Source organism: Periplaneta americana, chromosome 4 (assembly GCF_040183065.1).
Source record: "Periplaneta americana isolate PAMFEO1 chromosome 4, P.americana_PAMFEO1_priV1, whole genome shotgun sequence".
NCBI lineage: Eukaryota > Metazoa > Arthropoda > Insecta > Blattodea > Blattidae > Periplaneta > Periplaneta americana.
Window position 1 is genome coordinate 104,845,809 of NC_091120.1, and position 26,754 is coordinate 104,872,562.

General features: G+C 35.1%; 1 protein-coding gene across 8 annotated transcripts in view; it reads left to right on the top strand.

Moving 5' to 3' along the window:
• The window catches only part of LOC138698100 (uncharacterized), a 960,595-nt gene that overhangs the window by 717,782 nt on the left and 216,059 nt on the right, over positions 1-26,754 (top strand). For all 8 annotated transcript variants that reach the window (XM_069823820.1, XM_069823825.1, XM_069823823.1 and 5 more), the window contains one exon: positions 23,322-23,532. In XM_069823820.1, the coding sequence (XP_069679921.1) occupies positions 23,322-23,532 (211 nt within the window). The remainder of the gene's footprint in view (positions 1-23,321; positions 23,533-26,754) is intronic.

Below are 26,754 nucleotides of genomic sequence, written 5' to 3' on the forward strand. Positions count from 1 at the left end.
ATCCGCGAATCTGCGATCCAAAAGCTAGCATAGTAACCACTGAACCACCGAGGAGGACATCATGATGATGATAATGCTGATGATTATATTACACGATTAGATGGTCTAGTAATATGGCATGGTAATATAACGCTGGAATGAAATGATGAAGATGAAATAAAGATATTATAAGAATATCATAATAACGAGATGCCATGAAAATTATATGCTGATAAACAGATTATATGATATAACGGTATGATGATATGATGGTAATGCTGAACATTAAATAACATAATGAAAACGATAGTGGTTATGAGGATGGCAATGTTGATGGAATGGAGAATGGTTAGTTCATTACAATAAAGTCGAGGTAAAACTTAGTTAATTTTTTTCCATCACAAGTTCGACCGGGATATGAATCCAGCTTCCGGGAGGAGGAGGCGGTATCTGTTCAATAAATATTCCATTGAATTGCAGTGAATTTCAGTCAAATTTCTGCAACGAAAGAACTAATACTGTACTCCAACCAGGAGAAAGTCTCAAAGGGATGAGACGCAGCGGGGTAATGCTGTGAATGAATGTTGATATCATAAGATGTCATAAGGTTACACACGTGGGTACACGCATCTCCATTGAAAACTCTCAAAGCATAACACTGATACACACATACTTATACTACCCTAGTTACAAAATTAGATCACGGTTAATCTCCTGGTCTTTTAATCCCTCCATACAGGAAATAACATATGCAGGAGAGCGCATGTTTTTTTTTAACTGACGTTATAACGGTAATATTATCTATCTACTTAGCTCCAATATATGACGCAATAGTAAGCACATTCCTTTCACGGTTAATCTCCTGTTTGGAGAAAAGTACATTTCTGTTGCTTTAAAATATGACATTGGAGATCATGACAAATATAAATTTGCTTTCCGTATATAGGCCTAATTGAAACATTTCTCTGATATAATTTCTAACTGTTGCTTAGAACCTCTCCATTTGTCTGAGATTTAGAAATACGTTTTATGTCATTCCATTTTCAGAGCTCAAACTTTTTAGGAACATAGTGGAGAACGTAAATAAAAAAAAAAACGATGTCGGTTTAACGGACAGGGACGGAGAAAATCTAATCCAAAAAGTGATGGTTAAGAAATAAGGTCGCTCTATTGTAGGTTTGACGGCGCTGTACCACCGAGTTGAAACGTGCGGAGAAGAATAAATGGTAAAATATCTTGAGACAGTGTCTCAAGCGTAGCCATTTCTGACTTCGTTTTCTCTGCGTCTAGTATTTCTCCTTCCAGGCCATGTGGGCGTCGTACTTTTCTGTGTTTTGTGGCACAGACTCTTCGGATATTTTAAAATTTTATGTAAGAGGTAAACGCGATTATGATTGTGAAAATAGTAAATACTGCGTAATTCAATTTTCTGTTAGTAGTCAATTTCTGATCGCTTACTTAATACAAGGACATCGAATAAGGTATTCGGGAATTCTTATCTACAAATAACAGTTGGAAAACTAATAAAAGTTGAAAATAATTTTGTAATATGTGTAACTAGCCGTACCCGTGAGCTCCGCTGCACCCGTTACAAATAAATATAAAGTAATTACATAATTAAAATAGAACATTTGATCCAGGGAACATTCGTGTTTGATAGAAGGATAAATCGTTTAATATGTTACCTAATTTAAATTGCATCCAAATGATTAAAATGCGACCATTTTGGTCCAGAGACACTCAATTGGTGCAATGACAATTCCTTTAACATGTTTCTAATTTTTATTACATGCAACCATAGTTTAATGAACATTGACACATTTAGATTTAATGTATATACTTTATTTTACTTGTTATAGTTTTCCATTGAATTATGGTAATAACTTAATTTTAACCCTTGTTTTCTACATATTCAGTAAATGGCGTTTGGTCCACTATGGTTCTGAACCCTTCAAATAACTTAAATTATATTATATAATATTATATTATAATATATTATATTATATTATATTACATTATATTATATCAGAAGTTACTGTAATAACATTATAGCATTATGTCCATCTAGAGAAACTACACTTTCCAATGGTGAAATAATAATTAATTATACAAATCGGTTAATTTAGCTTCCGATATTACTTCATACAAACACAGAAACATTCTCTGTAGGCTATCTTTCATAGCTGTCGATTTTTGCTATCCAGGGCCCCTTAAGTACTTAAGGGTTAATTTGAATGGCGAACACTGTTTACAGATCTACAGACATCATGGCAATACTCGATTTCCCTCTAAGTACTCTGAATAGTGACAAGCGTACAAACGTCATATTACTAGCACTTTGGTGTTAGTATCTGTGGTTAACTATTTACTAAGGTAGCCATTGAACCGTTGAAGCCTCGGTTCGCGGGTTCAAATTCAACCGATGGTGATGAATTTTAAAGTGTGATCTAATTGATAATGTATATTGTTAGCATGGCTCCGTTCGAGAGAGAATGAAGTCATGGATTACTTGTTATGGGTGTTTATTATTATTATTATTATTATTATTATTATTATTATTATTATTATTATTATTGGACCTCTATTCTAATGTGCCTTTATTTCACAAATGTATAGTGGATTGTAGTTACAAAAATTTAAAGGAACACAAAACCTAAAACTGTTTATCTCAAATTAACAATACGGTATATAAAGAATTCTGTTCCGATGACGACTCTATAGACAAAATTTGTCAACCATTTGTGATCACGATGAATTTCGACGCTGATTATCTTCTGCAGTTCAAAGTGTTACTCCATAAAATATGTACTACCACTACTACTTCTACTGCTACTGCTGCTACTACTACTGTTTCTGTTACTATTACTATTACTCTTACCACTATTACTACTGCTGCTACTATTAGTACTACTACTGTCACTAGTACTACCACTACTACTACTGTTACTAGTACTACTGCTACTACTGAAACTATTACTACTACTACTGTTGCTACTACTACTACTGCTACTACTACTACTTCTTCTTCTTTTGTGATCTTTTCTGATTAGGCTTATGTAGATTACAGATTTTCTCTTGGTAAACATAGTTTTACATATTTCCATATTAAAATGTCTATAATAGTGAAAAAGCCATGTGCAACGAATGGTAATGGAGAGACTTCAAGATTAGCCTCAGTATATAGACCAAGAGGACACAGAGATCAAGAAGACCAAGACATTGATGGAGGGATCAAGGTCCGCTTTCTTAGATTATGATCACATGGTATACAACGAAGAAGTTAATAATAATGATGATGGTGATGATGATGATGAGATGATGATGATGATGATGATGATGATGATGATGATGATGAAATTCTACAAGTATGAGATCATTGGTTCTTGAGGCTAGAGAAGTGGTAAAGTTGTACTCATACAAAGTTTAGTTCAAATATGAAATAGAAATTGAAGATCATCCAGCATGTGGAATTTGCAAATAACATGCGAATTGAGATTGGAATTAATAATGATTATTTTAGACATTTAATTTTCACGGGTGAAAGTACGTTCTGCATCAATGACTCCGTTAATCGCTACAATTGCGAATTATGGAACGCAGAACAATCAAATGATGTTCTTGAGTATTTCTATGTTACTTCCAAAAATAAAGTATGTTGCTAATCGATGAATGGTTATATGATAGGAGCAATTAAACCCAGAGTTTCTTGCATGGACATCTAAAAATGTAGTAATATGTATCAACTGAAAGAAAGGATTATTGACGTGACAGCAATCATAACTTCTGACATGTTTGAGCCAACTGGGATAGACATTTGTTCCATTATTAAATAATGCCAAAAAGAAATACAGTATAGCTATGTGGTATAACAAGGAAACAAAACAAAATAGACAGGTTCAATTTTATAAAGCCTTCAAGGCCCCTAAAGTGTCCAATAAATGAGAAAATTGAATCCAGAAGAGAATATGGGAGGAAAATAGAAGCTGCTGAAATGAGATTTCTAGGACAACTGGAAAACTACTGACTGAAAAAATACATAAATGATATATTACGGTATACATATTTACTTTTTCTAGAAATTATGAACAAAATGAGGGAAAACTGGCATGAACACTTAATGAGAATGCCAAATGAACGAATGTCTAAAGCTCTCCATAGCTATAAACAAACATGATTTTGAAATAAGAAGAGGCAACTGGCCAGATGGTGACCTATACAACTCTTGAAGGCAGGACAGACCAAGATGCTTAAATAATGATTTAGTTTGAGATTTTTACATTGCTTTACAAGCTATTTAAGCATGAAGTTCCACACATATATTGGTCATATATTTAAAGTGATTAACTAATTGGCTCAATGTTTGATAATAGAAGAATTCTGAAATGGCAAGGAAAGTACATATTTACACAATTTTTTCACCTACACGTGATAGAAATCGAATCCACAATACATTTTTACTGTGTCACTCGTCTGTCATTCGTGAAAAGAATGAAGAGATGACATGTGATATGACTCATGAAATCTCAGACACAGAGATCTTCACGGTACATTCACGGAGAACGTGAGAAGAATTTTTGGGATCATATCGTTTTTACCATGTCGATAGCAACTTGAATGGGGTGATAAGGCTAGGTGGCATGATTCAGTAGAAACATCTGTGCGAGGAAGAGCTTGCAGTTTCTTTATGAGTAACAAAATGACGAATGGTATGATGAAATTGAGGAGGGGCGCAGTCGTCGAAAAGAATGCTTAGACTACTATCAGGAACTGAAATTCTCATCTCTTAGTAATAATTTCGAGTTTACCGACGACCGAGTAGTGTGTTCGCCATTTGATCCCTGTTTCCAGGTTTAATTCCTAGCGAGAATACTTTCTCTAATATAGGTGAAAATTCTTAGCATTGTATCCTATAGAAAGATAGAATCATAGAGGACAACAAATTGTTCCCCAGAGACATCCTTGTGGAAAATAATCCTAATATGCTACATTAACAGAAGTCCAACGAAGGTACCAACTAAGAAACTGATCTAATATTAATGAAGAGAATCAACTTAGGTCATGGAATGAATCAATCAAAGTTACATCAACGAATGGACCAAAGTTAGATAAGAATCTACTCACAGATATATCAAATATAAGTCCAGAGTTATATCAAACAGTGGAACAAAGTTAGAATAACAAATATACTAAATTAACTAATGGACGAAAGTTATATATACTAATGCACCAAAGCCATATTCATTAATGGATCAAATTATATCAGGTAATGGATCAGATTAAATTTAATAATGGATCACAGTTAGGTTAACTGAAGAACATAGTTATATTAACTAATGAATCAAAGTTGGATTGACTAATGGACAGTACAAAGTTAGGATGCACAGTTTCCCTGGAAAAGAATGAGACGATTGAATATTCCTAAGTCTCAGATGTAAGACACTGCGCATGATCGGAGACCAGAGCACTTATACACAAGATAACGAATATTGAGTTACTTAAATTCGGGCTATTTGGTTTGTTACGAACATCGTTCCGAAATTCACTTAAAAAACTGCAAAAATATGGTAATATGACGTAAATATTAGATAAACATATACATAAATCGTGTAGTTAAATCGACATTGGACCTTCATGACTAGATTGACACTCTGCACAGAAAGGAAAGCTTTCGTGTCGTTTCAATAGCTCAGACGGAAATACTTCTGCGTGTTGTGTAGAAGAGAGCGAGTTCGATTCTTAGTCTACACAAAGACTTTCTTTTTGTCTAAATAACGTTGAAATAGCTAAATAACGTTGAAATAGTTTTACAAAGTCCTGAGATTAAGTGTTAATGATCGAAAATAATACAAAATTACAAATTATAATATTATAAACGTTAATCTAACGAATGCATTTACACAATTTTTATAGCCTATATATATATATATATATATATATATATATATATATATATATATATATATATAACTAACAATTAGAATGATATTAAAAATATTCCTAAGCCAAAGAGACAAATTTTTCCAAAGTTTAGAGTCCTTAGGCCTGTGCAATTTGTTGAGTAATTATTACAATATTTTATTAGTAGCTTCCCCATATGTGCAAGATATGCACTAGCACAAAACAATTTTTGTTAAAAGTGTGGCTTTTTCATTCTCACCCCTTCAGTTGATTTTAACTATTTTATCTACGTGTTTGCAATAGTGTTTAATTTAATGTGCATTTAATTTTATTCATGGTATGATTGAACGAAAAAGCACTGTTGCATTTATTGACTAATTAGATATATTAGGCCTAATACTAATTATTTTTAAAAATCTGTTAAATAACGAATTACAGTATCTTTTGCAAAATCTTGAATATTTAAGTAGTCAATATTTATGTATTATATATATATTATAAGGCGTTAAAATAGCTGGAGACGTTTCGGTTATACAGTGGATCCGACACGCTACTCCACTCGTATGAGCTACCGAGACAAGACAGTGACATTAGCAGCAGTCCAGAATTTAGATCCCACAGCAGGCATTTGCCATTCAGTACAGAGAAGCAATGATATTTTGTGACCCGAGCTATGTTGTGAAATCGTGGCTTTAAGTGGCTGTCTTCTTCGTGATCCATCTTCTGGTCCTTGTAACAATTCTTGTTGTATTTGTCATGGTACTTATCATGGTTTTGGTCCTTATCGTGATTTTTTAGTATTCCTAGTCGTGAACCATATCGTAGTCGTTATTGTAATCCTTGTCGTGGTGCTTTACTTTTCCATGTTGTCATCATTATTGTAGTCCTTGTCGTTTTTCTCGTGATTCTTATCCTCATCTTGTTGCCTTTGTTGTATTCCTAATTATGGTCTTTGTTGTCTTTGTCATGGTTCTAATCGTGGCCTTGGTGCTTGTCGTAATGCTTGTCATGATCCTTGTTGTGTCCATGTCGTAGTCCTGATTGTTATCCGTATCGCGATGGATGTCCTTACTGCGGTCGCTGTTATTCTTTTCTTTGTGTTCGTCCGTTTCGTGGTCCTATAATGGCAGTTGTTTCTTTGTCGTAATACTTGTCGTGGTCATTATTATTGTCCAAGCCATGGTGTCTTATTGCGATCATTGTCGTGGTGCATGTCATGGTCCATGTCATATTTATCGTGGACCTTGTCCTTATCGAGGTCCTTATAGTGGTCCTTGATGTCTTTGCCATGGCAATTGTTGTCTCTGTTATGGTTATTCTCTGCTTTGTTGGGGTCCTTATCACAGTGCTTGTTTTCATTGTAACGGCCTTTTCGATCTTGTTTTTGTCATGGTCCCTATCGTGGCTTTGGTCCTTATCGTGGTCCATGTCGTGAATCTTATAGCTATCTCTGTCTTTGTCCATTTCGCGCCCTTATATTGGTCCTAGTTGTCTCTAGGATGGTCCTTACCGTGATAATTATTGCCTTTGTCATATTTTTAATCATAAAAATTGTTGCCTTTGTCGTGGCCCTAATTGTCATTATAATGGCCCTTATCGTTGTTTCTGTTTTTGTCATGGTTCTTATCGTTGTCCATGTCGCGATTTATTATCGTGGTTCTCGTCTTCGACCATGTGACGTTTCTTACATTGGTTCTTGTTGTTTCTGGCATAGTTCTTTTTGTGATCCTCATTCTTTTTGTAATGTTTTTTATCGTAATCATTGTTGCCTTTGTCGTGATCTTTGTTGTTATTGTAATAGCCCTTATCTTACTCCTTGTCTTTTTCATGGTCTTGATCCTTATCGTATTCCTTGTCGTGATCCTTATCGTATTCAATATCGCGGTCCTTAAAGTGGTTCATGTTATGGTTCTTATCATCCTGAACCTTGTGGTGTATGTCGTTAACTATGTTGTGAGCCTTATCGTAGTCTTCGTCCTTATCCTTATCGTGATTCTTATAGTGGTCCGTATCCGCCTTCGCATAGACCAAATCTCTGTCTTGGTCTTTATGGACCTTATCGTAGTGTGTATCATGGTCTTTATCGCGATACTTATCATAGTGTTTGTCGTGACCCATGTCGTTATTCTTATCGTGGTTCTTGTCTTTGTTTTGTTGTTGTCATGGGTCTTAATATCGTCCTTGTCTTTGACGAAGTCCTAATGATGATTATTCCGTGGTCCATGTCATGGTCCTTATCGTGATCGTTGCCGTAGATCTGTAGTGATCCTTGTTGTCTTTGCAACGGTCATTATCGTGGTCGCTGTTGTCTTTGTCATGTTTCTTATCGTAATTCTTGTCTTTGTTGCGGTCCTTATAATTTTCCTTATCGTGATATTTGTTGTCTTTGTTATGTTCCTTATCATAGTCTTGGTCCTTATCGTGGTTCATGTCGTGACTCTTATCATGAACCTTGTCCTTATCATGGTCTAATTCGTAATTATTATCGTGGCCCTTGTCTTTATCCATATCGCGTTTCTTATATTATTGGTTCTTGTTTTCCTTGTCATAGTCCTTATCGTGACCCTTAATATTTTTGTCGTGGTCCTTGTTGTCTTTGACATGTCCCTTATCGTGATCTATGTTGTCTTTATTGTGGTCATTGTTGGCATTGTAATAGTTATTATCGTTCTCCTTGCTTCTTTTGTGATGGTCCTTAATAAGTATTTGTTTATTTTGTCATAGTCCTTATCTCGATAAATTTCGAAGTCCTTATCGTGGTCCATGTCCTGGTATTTATCGTAATCCTTGTCTAGGTGTTTGTCGTGTTTCTTGTAGTATATTATCATGTTCCTGATTTTGGTCCTTATCGCGGTCCTTGTTGTCTTTCTAACAGTCCCTTTCGTGGTCCTTTTAATCCTTATGGTGGTCTATGTCGTGGCATAATCCTTGTCGTGGTGTTTGTCGTGTTTCTTGTATGTAACTATGGTCCTGATGTTTGTCCTTGTCGTGATCTTTGTTGTCTTTGTCGTGGTCCTTACAATGTTCCTTCCTGTCTGTCATATGTTTACATTTGTCATTTCAAAATTAATATTGTTTTTACACTTTGGCGTATGACTTTCGTGTTACACGGTATATTTCAATCTTTCATTAAAGGTAAATGATCAAGGACGTAAAAGGAGACATACACCATAAATACACAGACAACTGATAACATTTTGCACTTGTGTGCACTTTGGAGTAGAATGAAAATAGGCCTACGCATGCACGAGCAGATATCTTCCTGTCTACGTCGATATCGAGTGAACCCGACGACCAAAAATCGTCTCATTCTTTTTAAGGGTAACTGTACATAAAAATGAACCAAAAATAGATCAACAAATGTGTCAAAATTAGATCAAAAGAGAAACCAAAAATAGATCAATGAAGGAGCAAAAGTTAGATGAACGAAAAATCGAAGTGAGATAAACGGAGGAACCAATGTTAGATAACATCGTTGTTTTTATGAAACCATCGTTGGTTTTATGACAATACAGAAATTAATTTTTTCAGGAGGAAGCAAAAATTAATTAAATATCAATAGGCCTACACTATTCGTCGATGATATTTATGTTCATCATATTCAGTAACGTTTTCCACCTAATTATTTCGTAGTATTATGTACGCCTATTGATTTTTAAGTAATTTTTCTTTCTTCTCAAAAATTAGTTTCTATACTGCCAAATAGGAGGTTTCATATAAACAACGACGATAAACATATGAGAAACAGATGAAAAAGGGAATGTAAATAAGATAAACGAAAGTTAGATGAATGGAGGAAAGAATGTTAGATTAACAAAGATCTACAATTAGATCGACGAAAGAACAAAACTGCAGTAGATTAATGGAGGAATCTAAGTTAGGTGAAATAAGCAACAAAAGCTATTTCAACCCAGGGACAACAGATCAATGAAAGAACCAATGTTAAGTAAAGTAAAGAATAAAGGGACCACAGTAAATGAACAGAAGAACCAATGTTAGGTGATTTAAAGAACAAAAGATATATCAATGAAAGAACCAATGTAAGGTGAACTATGGAACCCAAGTTGGATCAACGAATGTACTAAGTTAGATCAACGAATGAATTAATGTTAAGTAAACTAAGGCACAAAAGTTAGATCAACGGATATACCAAGATATGTCAATGAGAAAATCGATATTGGATTTACTAATTTACTAAAAATAGCTTAACGAAGGCGATTGTTACTTTAACGGAGAGAAATAAGTTATATGTACGAAAGGATAAAATTTAAATCAACGAACATACATGACATAGATCGACAGAAGAAAGAATTTGTTTTAATCTTATTCGAATAATCTCCTAGTTTTACTCACTCATTATTCAACATTACACTAGTAAACAATTACATGACTCACAATAGAACCTGCAGCTTAAAAGACTAGATAAGTACAGCTGTCTCTTCCCGTATGCAGCAGAAGAAAATTGTTACTATAATGAGAACAACTTCTGATTACCGATTGGAGTTTATGTCCTTGTTACAAAGTTGACCGTATTGTGTAAGAAGAAATGAAGGGTTTGGAGTTAGTTAGTCGGTTGCACTGGTCAACAGTCATTTTGCACCAGACATAAAACTAACAAATTCTTACTAATTTCGAACTCCTGATGAAGCAAATTACAAGCAAAATGTTCCATCAGTTCGAGTTTTCGAAATGCACAATATAATTAATTTTTTATGCATCCTATTTAAAAATCACAGTATTTCGTGTGTAACTACTTTGTTTTACAAATGTGACGACCAATTATGTGAAAACAATGTTAGTATAAGTAGACCACCATGTTAGAAGCACTTGTAAAAACGGAAAATATTTTATCGCCCTTTTACGAGTCTATTTGGAGGGAAGGAAACAGGTTCGCGGTATGAATTCGCTTGAGTTTACCTCACTTTACTTGAGATGTGCATTTCTTTCGCTGTGAGCTTTAATGACAGTACTGTAGTTCATATTTTGCAATATACCACCTTGTCAAAACGACTTCTAGAAGCGGAAGTTGTTTTATTGCCCTTTTTGGTTACATTTGAAGGGGGAGAAACAGATTCGCTATATGAAATCGCTTCAGTTTACCAGGAAATTTCCTTGGTGTTAGTATTCTGTGTAAGACGTGTATTTCTTTAAAGTGTGCTTTAATGATAATATTCAAATTACAAATGGTTTATATGTGCGTATTTGAAGGTTTTAGCATTGCTTTTTGCAATGCAATTAGGCTGCACAAAATTTTGCTGCTTTGTGTGTGAATGGGAAGTCGCGCTCGAGATAAGCATTATAAAATAAAATGACAATCACTAAAGCCAGGGAAGAAAAATATTACACATCAACCCCTTGTACTCAGATTAAAGTAATTTTACTCCCTTCACACATTAAGTTAGGGTTAATGGAGAATTTCGTTAAAGGGATGAATCGTAAAACTGAAGCATTTAAACATATCCAGGAAAAATTTCCTGCTATTAGTGACTCGAAAATAAAAAAGAGGAAGTTTTCAATGGACCACAAATTAGAGAAACAATGAAGGGCAATCACTTCGGATCTTTGTTGGAAGGAAAAGAGAAAGCCGCCTGGATTTCATTCAAAGTGGTTGTCTTAAATTTTCTGGGTAACCGTAGAAGTGAGAACTACGAAGAATAGTGCAAAATTTACTGTTGGCGTATGGAACTATGGGTTGCTTTATCTACGTCATATAACCTACGACTCTGTTATCACCGAAATCATCGCAAATTAGTATTCAGTCAAATAATTAATAATAATTTAGAATAACTGGGTTAATTATCAGTAGCGAACCTCTCAATAGGCTTTTGAGGCTTACCCACCCAAAAAATTGAGTTATTATATCTAGTAACAGTAGAAATTCGTAACAACAATGTATCGTAACACTTGGTTTCACACCGATCCTTCCATATATTAAATTCACTGTTGGCAGTCATTCCACTAAGAGAAACTTGTGGCAGAAGCCTTGTAGCGGGGCGCGACGTCCTCGTTCACAGGCAGCGGCACTCGCAAGTTTGAGGGGAGGTCTGCGTAGAGGGGGTATCGATTCACTACTACTCAGTACCAGGATACGAGGCTAGCCTCAACCGCGATATAATACGCCGCGGTTATATGTGAATTTGCTGCATTGTTGAATGTTGGTTTAATCAAAAGTGCATGCGCTAGCGCGCGCGCGTGGTTGTACTGCATAGGCCTACTAATTTTATGTAAAATGATCCTTACTGAGAGAACACTGAGATCATTATTTGTAGAATTAAAAGAGAAACCGTTTTCGAGTTGGTCGTATGAAAAAAAAATGAACTTACAAAGATAGGAGATCGATACTACATTTACATATCGTCGGTTTCTTGGTAAAAGTGACCAAGTCCAAAATGCAGAATTGTTGGGAAAAGGCATTTAAAGCTTTAGTGATCCATCCAAAGATAACTGTACTTCTTTAGATGTTAGTAATAAGTTATTTGAAGGTAAATATGCTATATTATTAGTTCTTTAATATAAAATTATGTCTTAAATTTTTATAATGCTTGCAAGCCTTGGAATGTGGCTTGGTCACTTTTACCAAGAAACCGACGATATTAAAATAGCCGATGGAGGAAGACTAAATAGGACATTTCAATTTTTATGGTATAAGAAATATCTTTGGATAACAGGGTGCTCTGAGACAAATAAGTTATATTGTTTTACCTGTTTTCTGTTTGGGACTGAAAATGAGTGGTCGTCATCATCTTGTGGGGTCTCTGTCACAAAAACTGTTGAGAGAAAAACCTAGAAATATCTGCTCTATAAAAATAGGCTATATAAGGTAATCAGATTTTTAAGCCTATCCAGTAATTACACCTTAGCTTCGCCACTGTTAATTATTGGAATATACTTAATTTTTCCGACGCCATTGTATGGATGTCCTTTTCAATATCTTCGTATTAAACTAGCCTGGGTATTTCGAGTTCATTAGTAAACGGAGTCCGAAAATATGTAAACATAAAAAAATATGTAAATAAATTAATAAACTTTTACAATTGAAGATACTTTATTATGATTCATCAACACTAGATTTGAGAAGCAGACAAATCTCTGGCCATGATATTAACAAGATATATCAATTTTAAAGCAACACTGCACAATGCGTAGGTAAGGAGACGTCAATAAAATTATCTATTAGCCTGCTGAGAATTAAACTGTGGTCTCTTGAATCTATAGTCGGAAACGCTACCATTCGAACCACATGAGAGGATATTAAAATGATATTAAATGCTAAATAGACTGATATAATGAATTGTAATACTACATGTTTATGAATAGGCCTATATGCTTCCATTCACAACTACAAACCTTGTCCCTTGTGGCAGCTCACGAATGGTGAGAAGATATATAAATTTTTAATATTTTATTAGAGTTCAAGAACCAAATGATTTAACAATGATGTAAAACAAAAGTGTGAATGGAGTTCTGTAATTTATCTAAAATATTTACTTCAATAATTTATTTATTTTTCGCTTTAAATTCTCTTTCTATTGCAAATGTCACTCTGAATTCAACTCACGTTGCTGTATTTCAACCTCATGAATAAATTTATACATGATATAAATACACTTCTACTAATTTCAGCATACGAAATACATACTCATTTTTACTGTATAAAATGGAAAAGAATGTACATTATATTCTCTTCCATAGACTAGAGATTCTACTTATTTCAGACTCTGAATGGTGCAGCTCCCACGTTAACGAAAGCAAATGAACTATTTGATGAATGATTGAAATGTAAAAATTGACGTATATTTTGAATTACATATTTATATATAATTCATTTATAGTTGTCGCTTACAATTCATATATACCTATTTTATCTCTACTTCGATTAAACCGTAAGAACAAAATAGTACTTATTTACTTACTTAGTCTATGGCTTTTAAGGAACCCGGAGGTTCATTGCCGCCTTCACATAAGCTGGGCATAGGTCCCTATCCTGACCAAGATTAATCCACTCTCTACAATCATATCCCACCTCCCTCAAATCCATTTAATATTATTCTTCCATCTACGTCTCGGCCTCCCCAAAGATCTTTCTACCTCCGGCTTCCCAACTAACACTCTATATATATTTCTGGATTCGCCCATACGTGCTACATGCCCTACCCACCTCAAACGTCCGGGTTTAATGTTCCTAATTATGTCAGGTGAAGAATAAAATGCGTGCAGTTCTGCGTTCTGTATCTTTCTCCATTCTCCTCTAACTTCATCCTTCTTAGCCCCAATTATTTTTCTAAGCACCTTATTCTCAAACACCGTTAATCTGTATTCCCATCTCAAAGTGAGAGTCCAAGTTTCACAACCATAAAGAACAACCGGTAATGTAACAGTTTTGTAAATTCTAACTTTCAGGTGTTTTGAGAGTGTAATGGACGATAAAACCTGCTCAACCGAATAACAGCATTTCCCATAATTATTCCGCGTTTAATTTCCTCCTGAGTGTCATTTATATTTGTTTCTGTTGGTCCAAGATATTAGAATTTTTCCACCTCTTCGAAGAATAAATTTACAATTTTTATATTTCAATTTCGTACAATATTCTGGCCACGATACATAGTCATATACTTTGTTTTTTCGGGATTTACTTATAAACCTATCTCTTTAATTGCTTCAAGTAAAATTCCCGTGTTTTCCCTAATCGTTTGTGGATTTTATCCTAACATATTCTAGTCATCCGCATAGATAAGCAGCTGATGTAACCCGTTCAATTCCAAACCCTCTCTATTATCCTGGACTTTCCTAATGGCATACTCTAGAGCAGACTCCGCCAGGTCGAGTCAAGATCACGAGAGGGCATACAGGCCTGCTTACGGCTTCCACTGCGGGCAGTATAGTTGTACACTGCAGTCTGTCAGAGGTGGAACCTGTCAACTTCGCTTGGGTGCATCGGTGCACTGCATTTTGCACCAGGAAAATTTATGTGCTAAAAACATGAACCTTAGCAATGCAATGGATGATGATGTGCGAACAATTAATTTCATAAAGTCTAAAGGACTTAATCACATGGAGTACAGGGCACTGCTTGATGATATTAACAGTGAGTATGGTGATTTACTCTACCATACCGAGGAAAGGTGGATAAGTCGAGGAAAAGTTCTGGAACGTTTTTTCGCACTTAGAAATGAAACTGCCTTATTTATGGATGTACATGGAAAACCTGTTAGAAGCCTTGGAGATGGAAGAATATAAAAGAATAATGCAACAATTGTGCGAAGACTTCGAACGTAGATTTCAAAATATTAGAGAACTTGAACAACAATTTAAGATATTTGCAACACCTTTCCAGTGAGTGTCCTGGATATTCCTGCTGAACTACAATTAGAAATACTTGATTTACAAAGCGATATTGAGCTAAAGGATAAGTATCAAAACAGAAAAAGTATTAACCATTTCTATACTTGTTTTTCACCTGAATGGTTTCCTAAACTGCACAATCTCGCTGCAAGAATGTTGTGCATGTTCGGGACAACCTACGTATGCGAAACACTGTTTTCTTTAATGAAGTTTACGAAGTCACGTTACAGAAGACAACTAAGTGATGAATTATAGAAAGCATGTTTGCGATTGGGTGGTACTAAAACAATAGCTCCGCGAATTGAGAAGCTGCTTACTAACAGAAAACTGCAAAAATCGCCGAGGATCTCTGATGTATAAGAAAAAGTACTATAATTAGAGAATTGTATTTTAATAACAACGTTTGTACTGTTGTTTTATTTTGTTAACTGAATTGTATAGCAATGAGAAGAAGACAAACAGTGAAGAGTTTTATTTCATAGTATGTTAATCTGTATAAAAGTGTATATTTTGTTTTGTTTCATTATTGTGCAAACATGCAAGAATTTATTTCGTATATAGTTAACTGTACCAAATTGTATAGAGTACTGTTTTCAGTATAGTGCAATTAACAGTGAAAGTTTGCTTCAATTAAAATCTCAAATTAATTTATATTCTTATCACAAATTTGGTTCACATACAAGTTCTTAGCTCCGCCACTGTGGAAACAGCTACCCTTGCCCGCAGCCGTACGTCAGGGCTTGAGGGTTTGTACGTACGCACGAGAGTGTAGTCACTTGACGCTCCCTGCTCTAGAGCAAAGTCAAAAAGTAAAGGTGATAGTGCATCTCCTTGCTTTAGTCCGCAGTGAATTCGAAAAGCGTCGGACAGAAACTGACCTATACGGTCTCTGCTGTACGTTTCACTGAGACACATTTTAATTAATCGAACTAGTTTCTTGGGAATACAAAATTCAATAAGAATGTCATAGAATACTTGAAGAAACCTTACAATTTATAATTTTGTAAGAATAAAGAAAAAACGGACGGGAAATAGCCTACACGTATAATATATACATATACATTTTAAAATGCACATATAATTATTGCATGCCTATTTACATTCTTGCGGTATATTCACGCATGTACATATGCATACATGCATGCATATATATATATATATATATACATGCATGCATACATACATACATACATAAATAGGCGTAAATACATGCATACACATAAATGCATACATTACATGAGTACATAAACAATATAGTATGCATACATACATGCATGCATAACATAACGTAACGTAACGTACATCCAGATTGAACTGTAAGTAATGTCATTAAGTTCGGGAATTATTGGTTGAGATATTTAAAACATAACATCTTAATACAATTTTGATTGTTTCTGCTTCCTTTTCGAGAAAAAAATTGTTTTATATGAAACATTACATAGCGTGTTTTGAGTTAATTTCCGAAATGCTCAACCAATTCAAGAGTGCAATGTATTATGATAATACATAATTGGAAGAATTTTAGTTTAATGCTTTAAATGTGCAGAAACGTGATCCGAACAAATGTAACATTTTAAAATTCCTTTTCAGAACGAAAAGTTACATTTGTTCAGATCAAATTTCTGCACATCTAAAGGACAAAAACTAAAATTCTTTCAATCATTCGTTGTCATTTTCTTAAATTGGCTGTATGTATTGGGAATGAACCAATAGCTTTCCCAAAACATGCTACGAATTATTCTTGAATATAAAACAAGGTAGATAAAAGAAGCAAAATATTGTATTAAACTCTTTTATTTGAAATATCTCAAAGAATATTCAGCTGAACTTAATGACATTACTTACGGTTCACTCTGTTATATGAGTATGTATAGCCTACTACAATATAGATACGTTAAACCAGAAACTACTTTTACGGCACCAAGAACATCGGAAACGATAGCTCTGAGAATCATAAAATTGATGTCTTCTATACTTCATGTAATAAAAGTGTGAAGGTGAAAGGTATAAAATGAGTGCATGTGTCTATAGAGAGGTGATTCAAAGATAAAAAAATAAAATAAAATGAATTTCCCAAAGTAACTTTGCCACAGTTTCTTCGGTTGCTCTATGCTAAAATGCAGCCTTGTTATTCCTGGATCTCGGCTTCGATCCCGTTTCTGCCTGGAGTGATTCTTGAGCTGGGCAAGATATAATAGGGTGGAGGTTAAGGGTCTCTCCGGAGGTCTTTCTCGTCTCCGTGAACATTTAAGAATTTAATCCTAACCTTTACTTTATTTCCTATCATTGCATATTATGTAATAGTAGAGTTTCTGGGTAATATGTACGAACTTCAATGATGTCAAGTGGAGATGGCTAGACAGTTACTACTTCTCTGTGCGACGTTCACGACTGTGCCAGTCGCTGGGTGGGTGTTACTTGTTTGCGATATTTTCGGTGTTGAACGAAGAATGCTTACAAAATTTCTCGTAGTATCCGTAGGATGATCATGTGTGTCGGGATCAGCGTAGATAGCTTTTACTAAACGGCCTGTATTATCTGATGACTTTCCGGAACAGCTTGATCCTTATCTACGGTATCTGCTTGGCTGTAAAACAGTCCGTAAGATCACTCATCTCGTCTCGTCTCATCTCATCTCATTCCTAGTTCCTAAGGTACACGTACCAAATAACGCCACCTTAACACTTCAGTCACTTTTGCTCTGAAAATAACTTACGTACAAACACGAAAATTATGAAATAGAAACTGTAATCTTATCTTTACAAAATAGCACAATGAAAATGGATATATTATATACCGAACAAGAATTAGAACTCAAATAGGAAAACATTGTAAACTGGCGTTATTAGGAACAGGTTGTCCAATTAACGCCACCTATTTTCTAGTAACCTATACACTTATAGTTGTTAATGAATTATTTTTCCCAAGCAACACAAATAGAACTAAGCGACTAAATTTGAGTTTCTGTTAATAAAAGATACAAAATCACTCAATACTAATGAAAGATTCTTGATATGAAACTGAAACACCAGACGGATTAGGAAAATATGTTTTCCAGTGACTCCTTACTTTAAAAAATAAGAGACAATGTGACACAGTAGAAAGTTATTAAGCACAAAAGCATTTACCTTAGTTTAATATGAATGTTTTCCAATAAGTTAAACAAAAAAACTAAGTTATGTAAAATGAAAAAAAAAATAAGAGTTCGATAAGCAATTGAACCAATATCATCACTGGACATTCTGAACATTTGTAACTTGAAAGCTTAGTGATTTTCCTGATGTTTTCACACTGATGCTCTACTGTCAGCCTTAGTACTAACATAACCTAAAATTTTGTCTGTAGACCTTTAACGCCACATGGCGTTAAAGCGCTACTGAATACTTGATAACATGACATGCCTGTATCTCTAACATTTTCAAACTTTATAGATAGCAAATACTTTCTATATATAGAAGAATTTTTAAGGATCACGAAAATATATAGTTTAATATAGTTATTATTTGCTCAACACACAAAATAAAATATTGCCTCTTACCTTGATATAAGAACAGCCATTCACTATCAACACACAGCAGGAAAATGATGGAATATAACATCACTCGTAAATGTCAGCGGACAGCTAGTAACTCATTTCATCACTAGATTGCAAGCCAATGCAGGCTACAGTAGTGCACTACCGAAAACTTGTGTCGTTAACAAATTTTAATAGGGTGGCGTTAAAGGTATACATGGCGTTATTTGGCTCAGGGACCTTATATGGTCTGTTATGTGACAAAATAAAGTAAAATTCAAACTTGAATATTGAGTACCAGTTGCTAAGAATATGAAAAATAAGGGAGGAGAGAGAAAGAGATGGACTCGTAATGTTGCACAGTTAGGTGCAACTCATAGAGTAAAACATATACAGAAAAATATTGTTTCTGAAGTAAAACATACATTACACATGTACGATGTGACACAAATAATTAATATTCTGAAATCTTCACTTCATTATAACACAAGAACACACAACACCAGTCAACTGGAATGAAATTACCATCGACAACGTTGAGGTTGCGAGTATTTTGTACCTATAGTTTGCAACACTGCTACATTATTAATCATAGTAGTAATTTAGGCCCAAGAATATATAACAAATTTATATTTAAATATCCTAATCTTGTCAATTCTAATAGTTCTATATTAAATTTAAAAAAATATGTATGGATTTTATACATAATGAAAAATTGTAAATTTAAATTTATATATTCTTCTTGTGTAGTAGATATAAGACTAATTGTGTTATATACCTCTTAATTTAAATTCAGGAATCCATCCCTGAGCATGAGTTCTACTCTTTCATGGGTGAGCTAAAGTATTATCTGTTTATATGATAGTTTATGTTATAATTATTAGCAAAAATAAATACATTTACATTTACTTACAGTTTGTCAAACTCGCCAGGAGAAAATAAGAGGCGTTGACAGGTTTTCTGCAGTGTTTGTGTTTTGGAAACTTCCTAGTCGACAGTAAAAGTATAAATGAAGAATCCGTTATTGTAGTAACTTAGGGCCGTATTCATAGACATTTTTAGCGCGGCCTTCCGGTGGATGATCAGCGTTTTTCGTATTCATAAACCAGTGTTAGCGATAGGATATGATTTGAATTCTGTACTAGTAACCAGTGGATAGCCAGGGCTAGCTCGTAGCGCGTGCTGCGAAATGTCTATGAATAGCACCCATTGTATGATGACATATTCTAATGATGCGTTGCCTACACACACCCTTTCAGATACACACGGGGAATTGACATTTGAAGACACGGGGAAAGAGAGAAAGAGAAAAAACTAGAAGTTGGCATATTTTGTAGGGTTTATGTGTCAGGAAGCACATTAGTCCGTCTCGGTCTACGCTTACACCATTAACGTCATGAGGAAATGCTTACCTACTTGGTATACGGAGTAACTGAAATTTAAAGGAGCGTAAGTGGACAAGAAATGGAGATGTAAAAGTATGTCTTTATTGTAACCACCAGCATGTTGGTTCGTTCTGGCCATATCTATTGGGGGAGGAGAGGGGTTGTTTCTAAACCATTATTACAAAAACTTACTGTGAGTAGTTTCTTAGTTTCATTTTGGAGATGCCGATAAGCTCACTGTATTATAATATCAATTTTTGTTTACCACCTGTGCTTATCTTACTTGGATTTATATGAACGTTTTCGACACTCGGTGTGTGTCATCTTCAGATATGGGCCTATGTCATTGTGTGTTGTGAAGCCCTAGCTTCTTAATTATGTTGTGGGTTGTTCACTTGTGTATGGCCTTTCATGATTTCTTAGTTTACTATAAGCAGTATGTGGTTGGTTATTGTGATTCTGTTAAGTTCTATCTTTTGAAAAACCCGTATAGGACAATAAAATTATGTTAAAACATTATAACACATAATTATAAACAAATAAAAAACAAATAAATATATACACTATAAAAACACTGTAAAACACTATATACACTATATTACTTTTTCACATGTATGGTTGGCTGTGTTGGCCTGTTGTATCGTTAAAATTGGGTTACTTTACTGTTCTTGGTAAGAACTGTCTTTTTGACGCACTTTCACTGATATTCCATATTGTGTGTTGGGGTTTTTTCAAGTTGACTGCTGTGGATCGTGGATGCTGTTGTTGAATACTTAGACTATATAATACAAGCTATTTTCTGTTGGGTCCGCTGTCCAGTATGGCCATGCGTGTCTGCAAGAATTTACTTTATATTAATATATAGAATTAATACGATTTTGTTTTTTATTAAGTTGGAATCTGTCGCGTAAAATGTTGTATGGAAAATACTTACTATTTTAGATGATGTTGGAATGTTCCTATGTGGTGCATGGCTGGGACTAGAATGGCGGGCTCAATTACAATATTTTCTTAATGTACGTCATCTGGAGTGGGAAGTGGAGGGGGTATTGGTGGGACCTGTATGGTTATTGTGTGTGTTTGTTTCTTACTAATTTAAGATAAGCACAGGTGGTAAACAAAAATTGATATTATAATTACTGTGAGTAGTTAAAATATATAGTCACGTGATTATTGTGGCACAATACCACACAACATAAAGCAGACACATCCATTCCCTATGTTAAGAGATAATTTTTATATCTACGGAAATAAAGCACTGAATATATGTGTTCATAACTAGAAATCGTTTGAACAAAATTTACTAAAGATACATCATCAGCATTATAAATCCTTCATTTATTAAATCCCAGTGGATCCGTTACAGGAATGGTTCGTCAGCACTCGCTGAAATGGTAACAGGTAAGAAGTGTATCGGAACATACACCACTCGCTAATAGCCACGAATACACGAGAGTGCATCTCTTATTCGCGGGTAAGAGACGCTAGCCCGATGGTGCACTGTGCTGATGAGTCTCGTGCCAGCGTTTTTTTAGATCGTTATAAATTTCTCGTTCTCTTGGCTTATATGATTATATTTGTTTAGGCCATCTAGTACCATATATCCTCTTGACATGCTCTTTCCATTGCAGTCTATATTGCTGTAGATATTGAATGATAGGATCAATTGTAAGTCCTTTGAGGATATCTTCATTCCGATGGTGGTCAAGTAATGAACATTCTGCAGTTTTTCGCATGAATCGCATTTAGCTGTTGTTAACAGTCTTTCATCACATTTCCTTTTTGTCCATGCCTCGCTGCCATAAACTAGAACTGGTCGTGCAAGGACTTTATGTATATCTTCAGCCTTGTATGTCTTTGTGTTTGGGATGAAATGCATACATTGTTAATAGTTTCTGTAATTTTTAGAAATGCATAAATTTGCTTCGTCATACCATCATCTTCATTATATATGATAAATTATAACCTAAATAATTAAATGAATCCACTCGTTCTGCTGATGTATTATTTATAATAATTTTGCATGGAATTGGATCTTTTCCTAAAAATTCCATCACTTTACTTTTTCATTTCATATTTCCATGTTAAATAATGAAGCGGTTTTTTGTAAGTTGTAAACTGCTCTTTGTTGGCAATATTAAGCGATTAGGTACAGCTTACAGCAGTAAAATTTTGGTAATATTCAACATTTCTTTTCCTCCATTATTGTAACTTATATTGTACAATAATGGTATGTGTAAAACACTGTCCTTCTGCTGTATGAAAAAAAATATTTTCACAATTAAAAACAAATCATTTAGATCTTTTAAATTCAGGTCACTTTGCAGTGATGAAGCGTTTCCCCACATACTGTAACTCAAAAACTATCCAACAATCTGTGATGAAATTTTTTGTGTGTATTTATGGATGTCATATCTACAATATAATGCAAGATCACTTCTCTACCTTTGAATGATTGTCAAATAAAAAATAAATTCATTTAAAAAATGGTCAAATAACAGTATTTTCTTCCAACACAAAATAAAAATAATTATTTATTAAGGAATGTAGTTGAAAGAGTATGATGTTGTAAACATGACTTTCAGCAATGAAATGAAAGAGGGAGAACATGAAAAAGTTAACAAGTTTATAAGTTATGAGGGAAACGCTTCATCAGTGCACAGCAATCTGCCACCATTTTGAATTTTGAAAACAAAATATAAATATTTTTTTTTATCTAAAAAATATGTTTTTCATATAGCAGGACAGTGTTTTACACATACCAATTTTCATTATTGTACAAGATACAGTAATGGAGGAAAAAAGTTGAATATTTCCAAAACTTGACTGCTGTAAGCTGTACCTAACCCCTTTATCTTGATTATCAGCAAAAAGTAAAGTATCGAGACAAGTGTATCGGCTAAGTTGTAATCCAGAGATACTTTAATTTCTTATGTAATCTGTGGAAATATTCTTATGTCTAGTAAAGTAGATAATTAAGTATAGGTACAGCTATAAAGCGAACGTAATAAAATATTATCCGATCGACCCTGAGAGCATAGTGTGGGAACAGGGGGCATATCCTAACCAAGAGGGGAAAAGAAGTCTGTTCCTGTCTTACAGATTGATTCGAGTTAGGACAAGATTGGCATCCTCATACTTCACTATAATTAAGTGTACCGTTAAATGACTTCTACAATATTTTCGTATTATGATTTGTGCAGGTGTCATGGATCAGGACGCGCGATCTACACATCCTGACGTCTGGCACTCTTACGTACACGTCTGACTCGAGGTTCGAGGTGCTACACACGCCAGGGTCGGAAATGTGGACCTTGCGAATCATGAGCGCCCAGCCCCGGGATCAAGGGAAGTACGAGTGTCAAGTTAACACCGATCCCAAGATCAACTATGCAGTTCAGCTCACCATCAAAGGTTAGTGCCAGTAGCTGTCTGGCGTAGTGGTTCAGCTCTGATTACAAGGCAGAAAGTAAGATTCGAAATTGAAATACTCCCCGCTGCTTCTGCCAGTTCACTGACATTCGTTTCGCTAGTGCCTGTTTCAGCAAGATCCTGTAATAATTAGTTTCTGACTCCATTTAGTATAGGTGACAATATTTGTGTATTTGCACCTTGACATGTATATGGAAACATGCAACGCTCCGTAGTTACAGTTCCAGAAAAGAATGGCCCGCCTGAATTTTCTGTTCCAGATTCAACGCATTGTGCATGTTCTGTGCTCCAAAAGAGTGGCACACAAGAGATCGCTTTGGGAGCTGTAGAAGTTCATTTCACATTGATTGTTGTAACCTGGTAGTTATTTCAAAAGATGCGATGAAAAATAAATTTGATATATTCTTAATAGTAGATGGTTATTTATAAATCGTGAAGTAAAATAGAATTAAGATAAATGATTTTGTCCTATATAATTAGGCCTAATTAAAAAATCTTTTGCCTCAGCAGTATCCGACTCTGTACTTCGTAGTCTGATAGCACAGATGTATTGGCCGGGTTCAATTCCCGTCGGGGCAAGTTACATGGTTGAGGTTTTTTCCGGGGTTTTCCCTCAACCCAATATGAGCAAATGCTGGGAAACTTTCGGTGTTGAACCCCGGACTCATTTCACCGGTATTATCATCTTCATCTCATTCAGACGCTAAATAACATAAGATGTTGATAAAGAGTCGTAAAATAACCTACTCAAAAACAGAGTTATTGGGATGCTTGCGATGCATTGTCATAATCGGGGTTGTGGTACTGTATCGTGTTTCTTTACATAATGACTTTTGGGCATTAATTTGATCTTATTTTCAGATTAATTTAGTGCTTTTTGCATTATTTGTAAAATATCATCCTGCAATACTTTAAAATGACAGTGGGTTGAAAATCGTTGTTAAATCGCTGTGGTGCGAATCGGGCTCTGTCTATATATTATCGACTCTGCCGCCAGGGAAGACGCGAAGACTCGGATCATTTTTAATTTCTAGGACGTAGTCTACATATTATCGACTATGCCGTCAGGGAAGACACGAAGAGTTGGACCATTTTTAATTTCTAGGACGTAGTCTACACATTATCGACTATGTCGTCAGGGAAGACACGAAGATTTTGACCATTTTTAATTTCTAGGACGTAGTCTACATATTATCGACTATGCCGTCAGGGAAGACACGAAGAGTTGGACCATTTTTAATTTCTAGGACGTACTCTACATATTATCGACTATGCCGTCAGGGAAGACACGAAGAGTTGGACCATTTTTAAGTTATAGGAAGTAGTCTATATATTATCGACTCTGCCGTAGGGAAGACACGAAGAGTCGGACCATTTTTAATTTCTAGGACGTAGTCTACATATTATCGACTCTGCCATCAGGGAAGATACGAAGAGTCGGATCACTTTTAATTTCTAGGACGTAGTCGACATATTATCGACTCTGCCGTAGGGAAGACACGAAGAGTCGGACCCTTTTTAATTTCTAGGACGTAGTCTACATATTATCGACTCTGTCGTAAGGGGAAGACAAGAAGATTCGTACCATGTTTTTATTTCTAGGACTTAGTGTACAGTACATATCATCGACTCTGCCGTCAGGGAAGACAAGAAGATTCGAACCATTTTTTATTTCTAGGACTTAGTGTACAGTACATATTATCGACTCTGCCGTCAGGGAAGACAAGAAGATTCGAACCATTTTTTTATTTCTGGGACTTAGTGTACAGTAAATATTATCGTCTCTGTCGTCAGGGAAGACAAGAAGATTCGAACCATTTTTTTATTTCTAGGACTTAGTGTACAGTACATATTATCGACTCTGTCGTCAGGGAAGACAAGAAGATTCGAACCATTTTTTATTTCTAGAACTTAGTGTACAGTACATATTATCGACTCTGTCGTCAGGGAAGACAAGAAGGGTCGGACCATTTTTTTATTTCTAGGACTTAGTGTACAGTACATATTATCGACTCTGCCGTCTGGGAAGACACGAAGAGTCGGACCATTTTTAATTTCTAGGAGGTAGTCTACATATTATCGACTCTGTCGTCAGGGAGGACAAGAAGAGTCGGACCATTTTTCATTTCTAGGACGTAGTCTACATATTATCGACTCTGTCGTTAGGGAAGACGAGAAGAGTCGGACCATTTTTTATTTCTAGGACGTAGTCTACATATTATCGACTCTGTCGTCAGGGAAGACAAGAAGATTCGAACCATTTTTTATTTCTAGGACTTAGTGTACAGTACATATTATCGACTCTGCCGTCTGGGAAGACACGAAGAGTCGGACCATTTTTCATTTCTAGGACGTAGTCTACATATTATCGACTCTGTCGTTAGGGAAGACGAGAAGAGTCGGACCATTTTTTATTTCTAGGACGTAGTCTACATATTATCGACTCTGTCGTCAGGGAAGACAAGAAGATTCGAACCATTTTTTACTTCTAGGACTTAGTGCACAGTACACATTATCGATTCTGTCGTCAGGGAAGACAAGAAGATTCGAACCATTTTTTATTTCTAGGACTTAGTGTACAGTACATATTATCGACTCTGCCGTCAGGGAAGACAAGAAGATTCGAACCATTTTTTATTTCTAGGACTTAGTGCACAGTACATATTATCGACTCTGTCGTCAGGGAAGACAAGAAGATTCGAACCATTTTTTATTTCTAGGACTTAGTGTACAGTACATATTATCGACTCTGTCGTCAGGGAGGACAAGAATAGTCGTACAATTTTTTATTTCTAGCACTTGCATATTATCGACTCTGTCGTCAGGGAAGACGATAAGTGAACCTAATGTTCGAGCTATTTTCTGTTTTACTCGCTTTCTTTGCTTATGATTTCTTTACCAATATCGAAAAGTTAGAAATTTCTACACCTATGAGGGTGCACACAAACTGAAAACCCTCTTTGAAAACCTTAAAGTCTAAAATTCATAACCAATTTCCCCTCATAAGCAGACTGCTTCTCCTACTTATTTCTTGTGCGGGTTGCAGTGATACCAGGCAATGGGAAAACAGTCGCTTCATGTAGTCGCTTCAGTTCTACCAAGTGACGCAAAATACAATATATCATTATAATTTATGTTGGAAAATATTAGTATTAGATGTTATTGTTGGTTATTATCTTAACTCTTTTTCACATACACACAAGC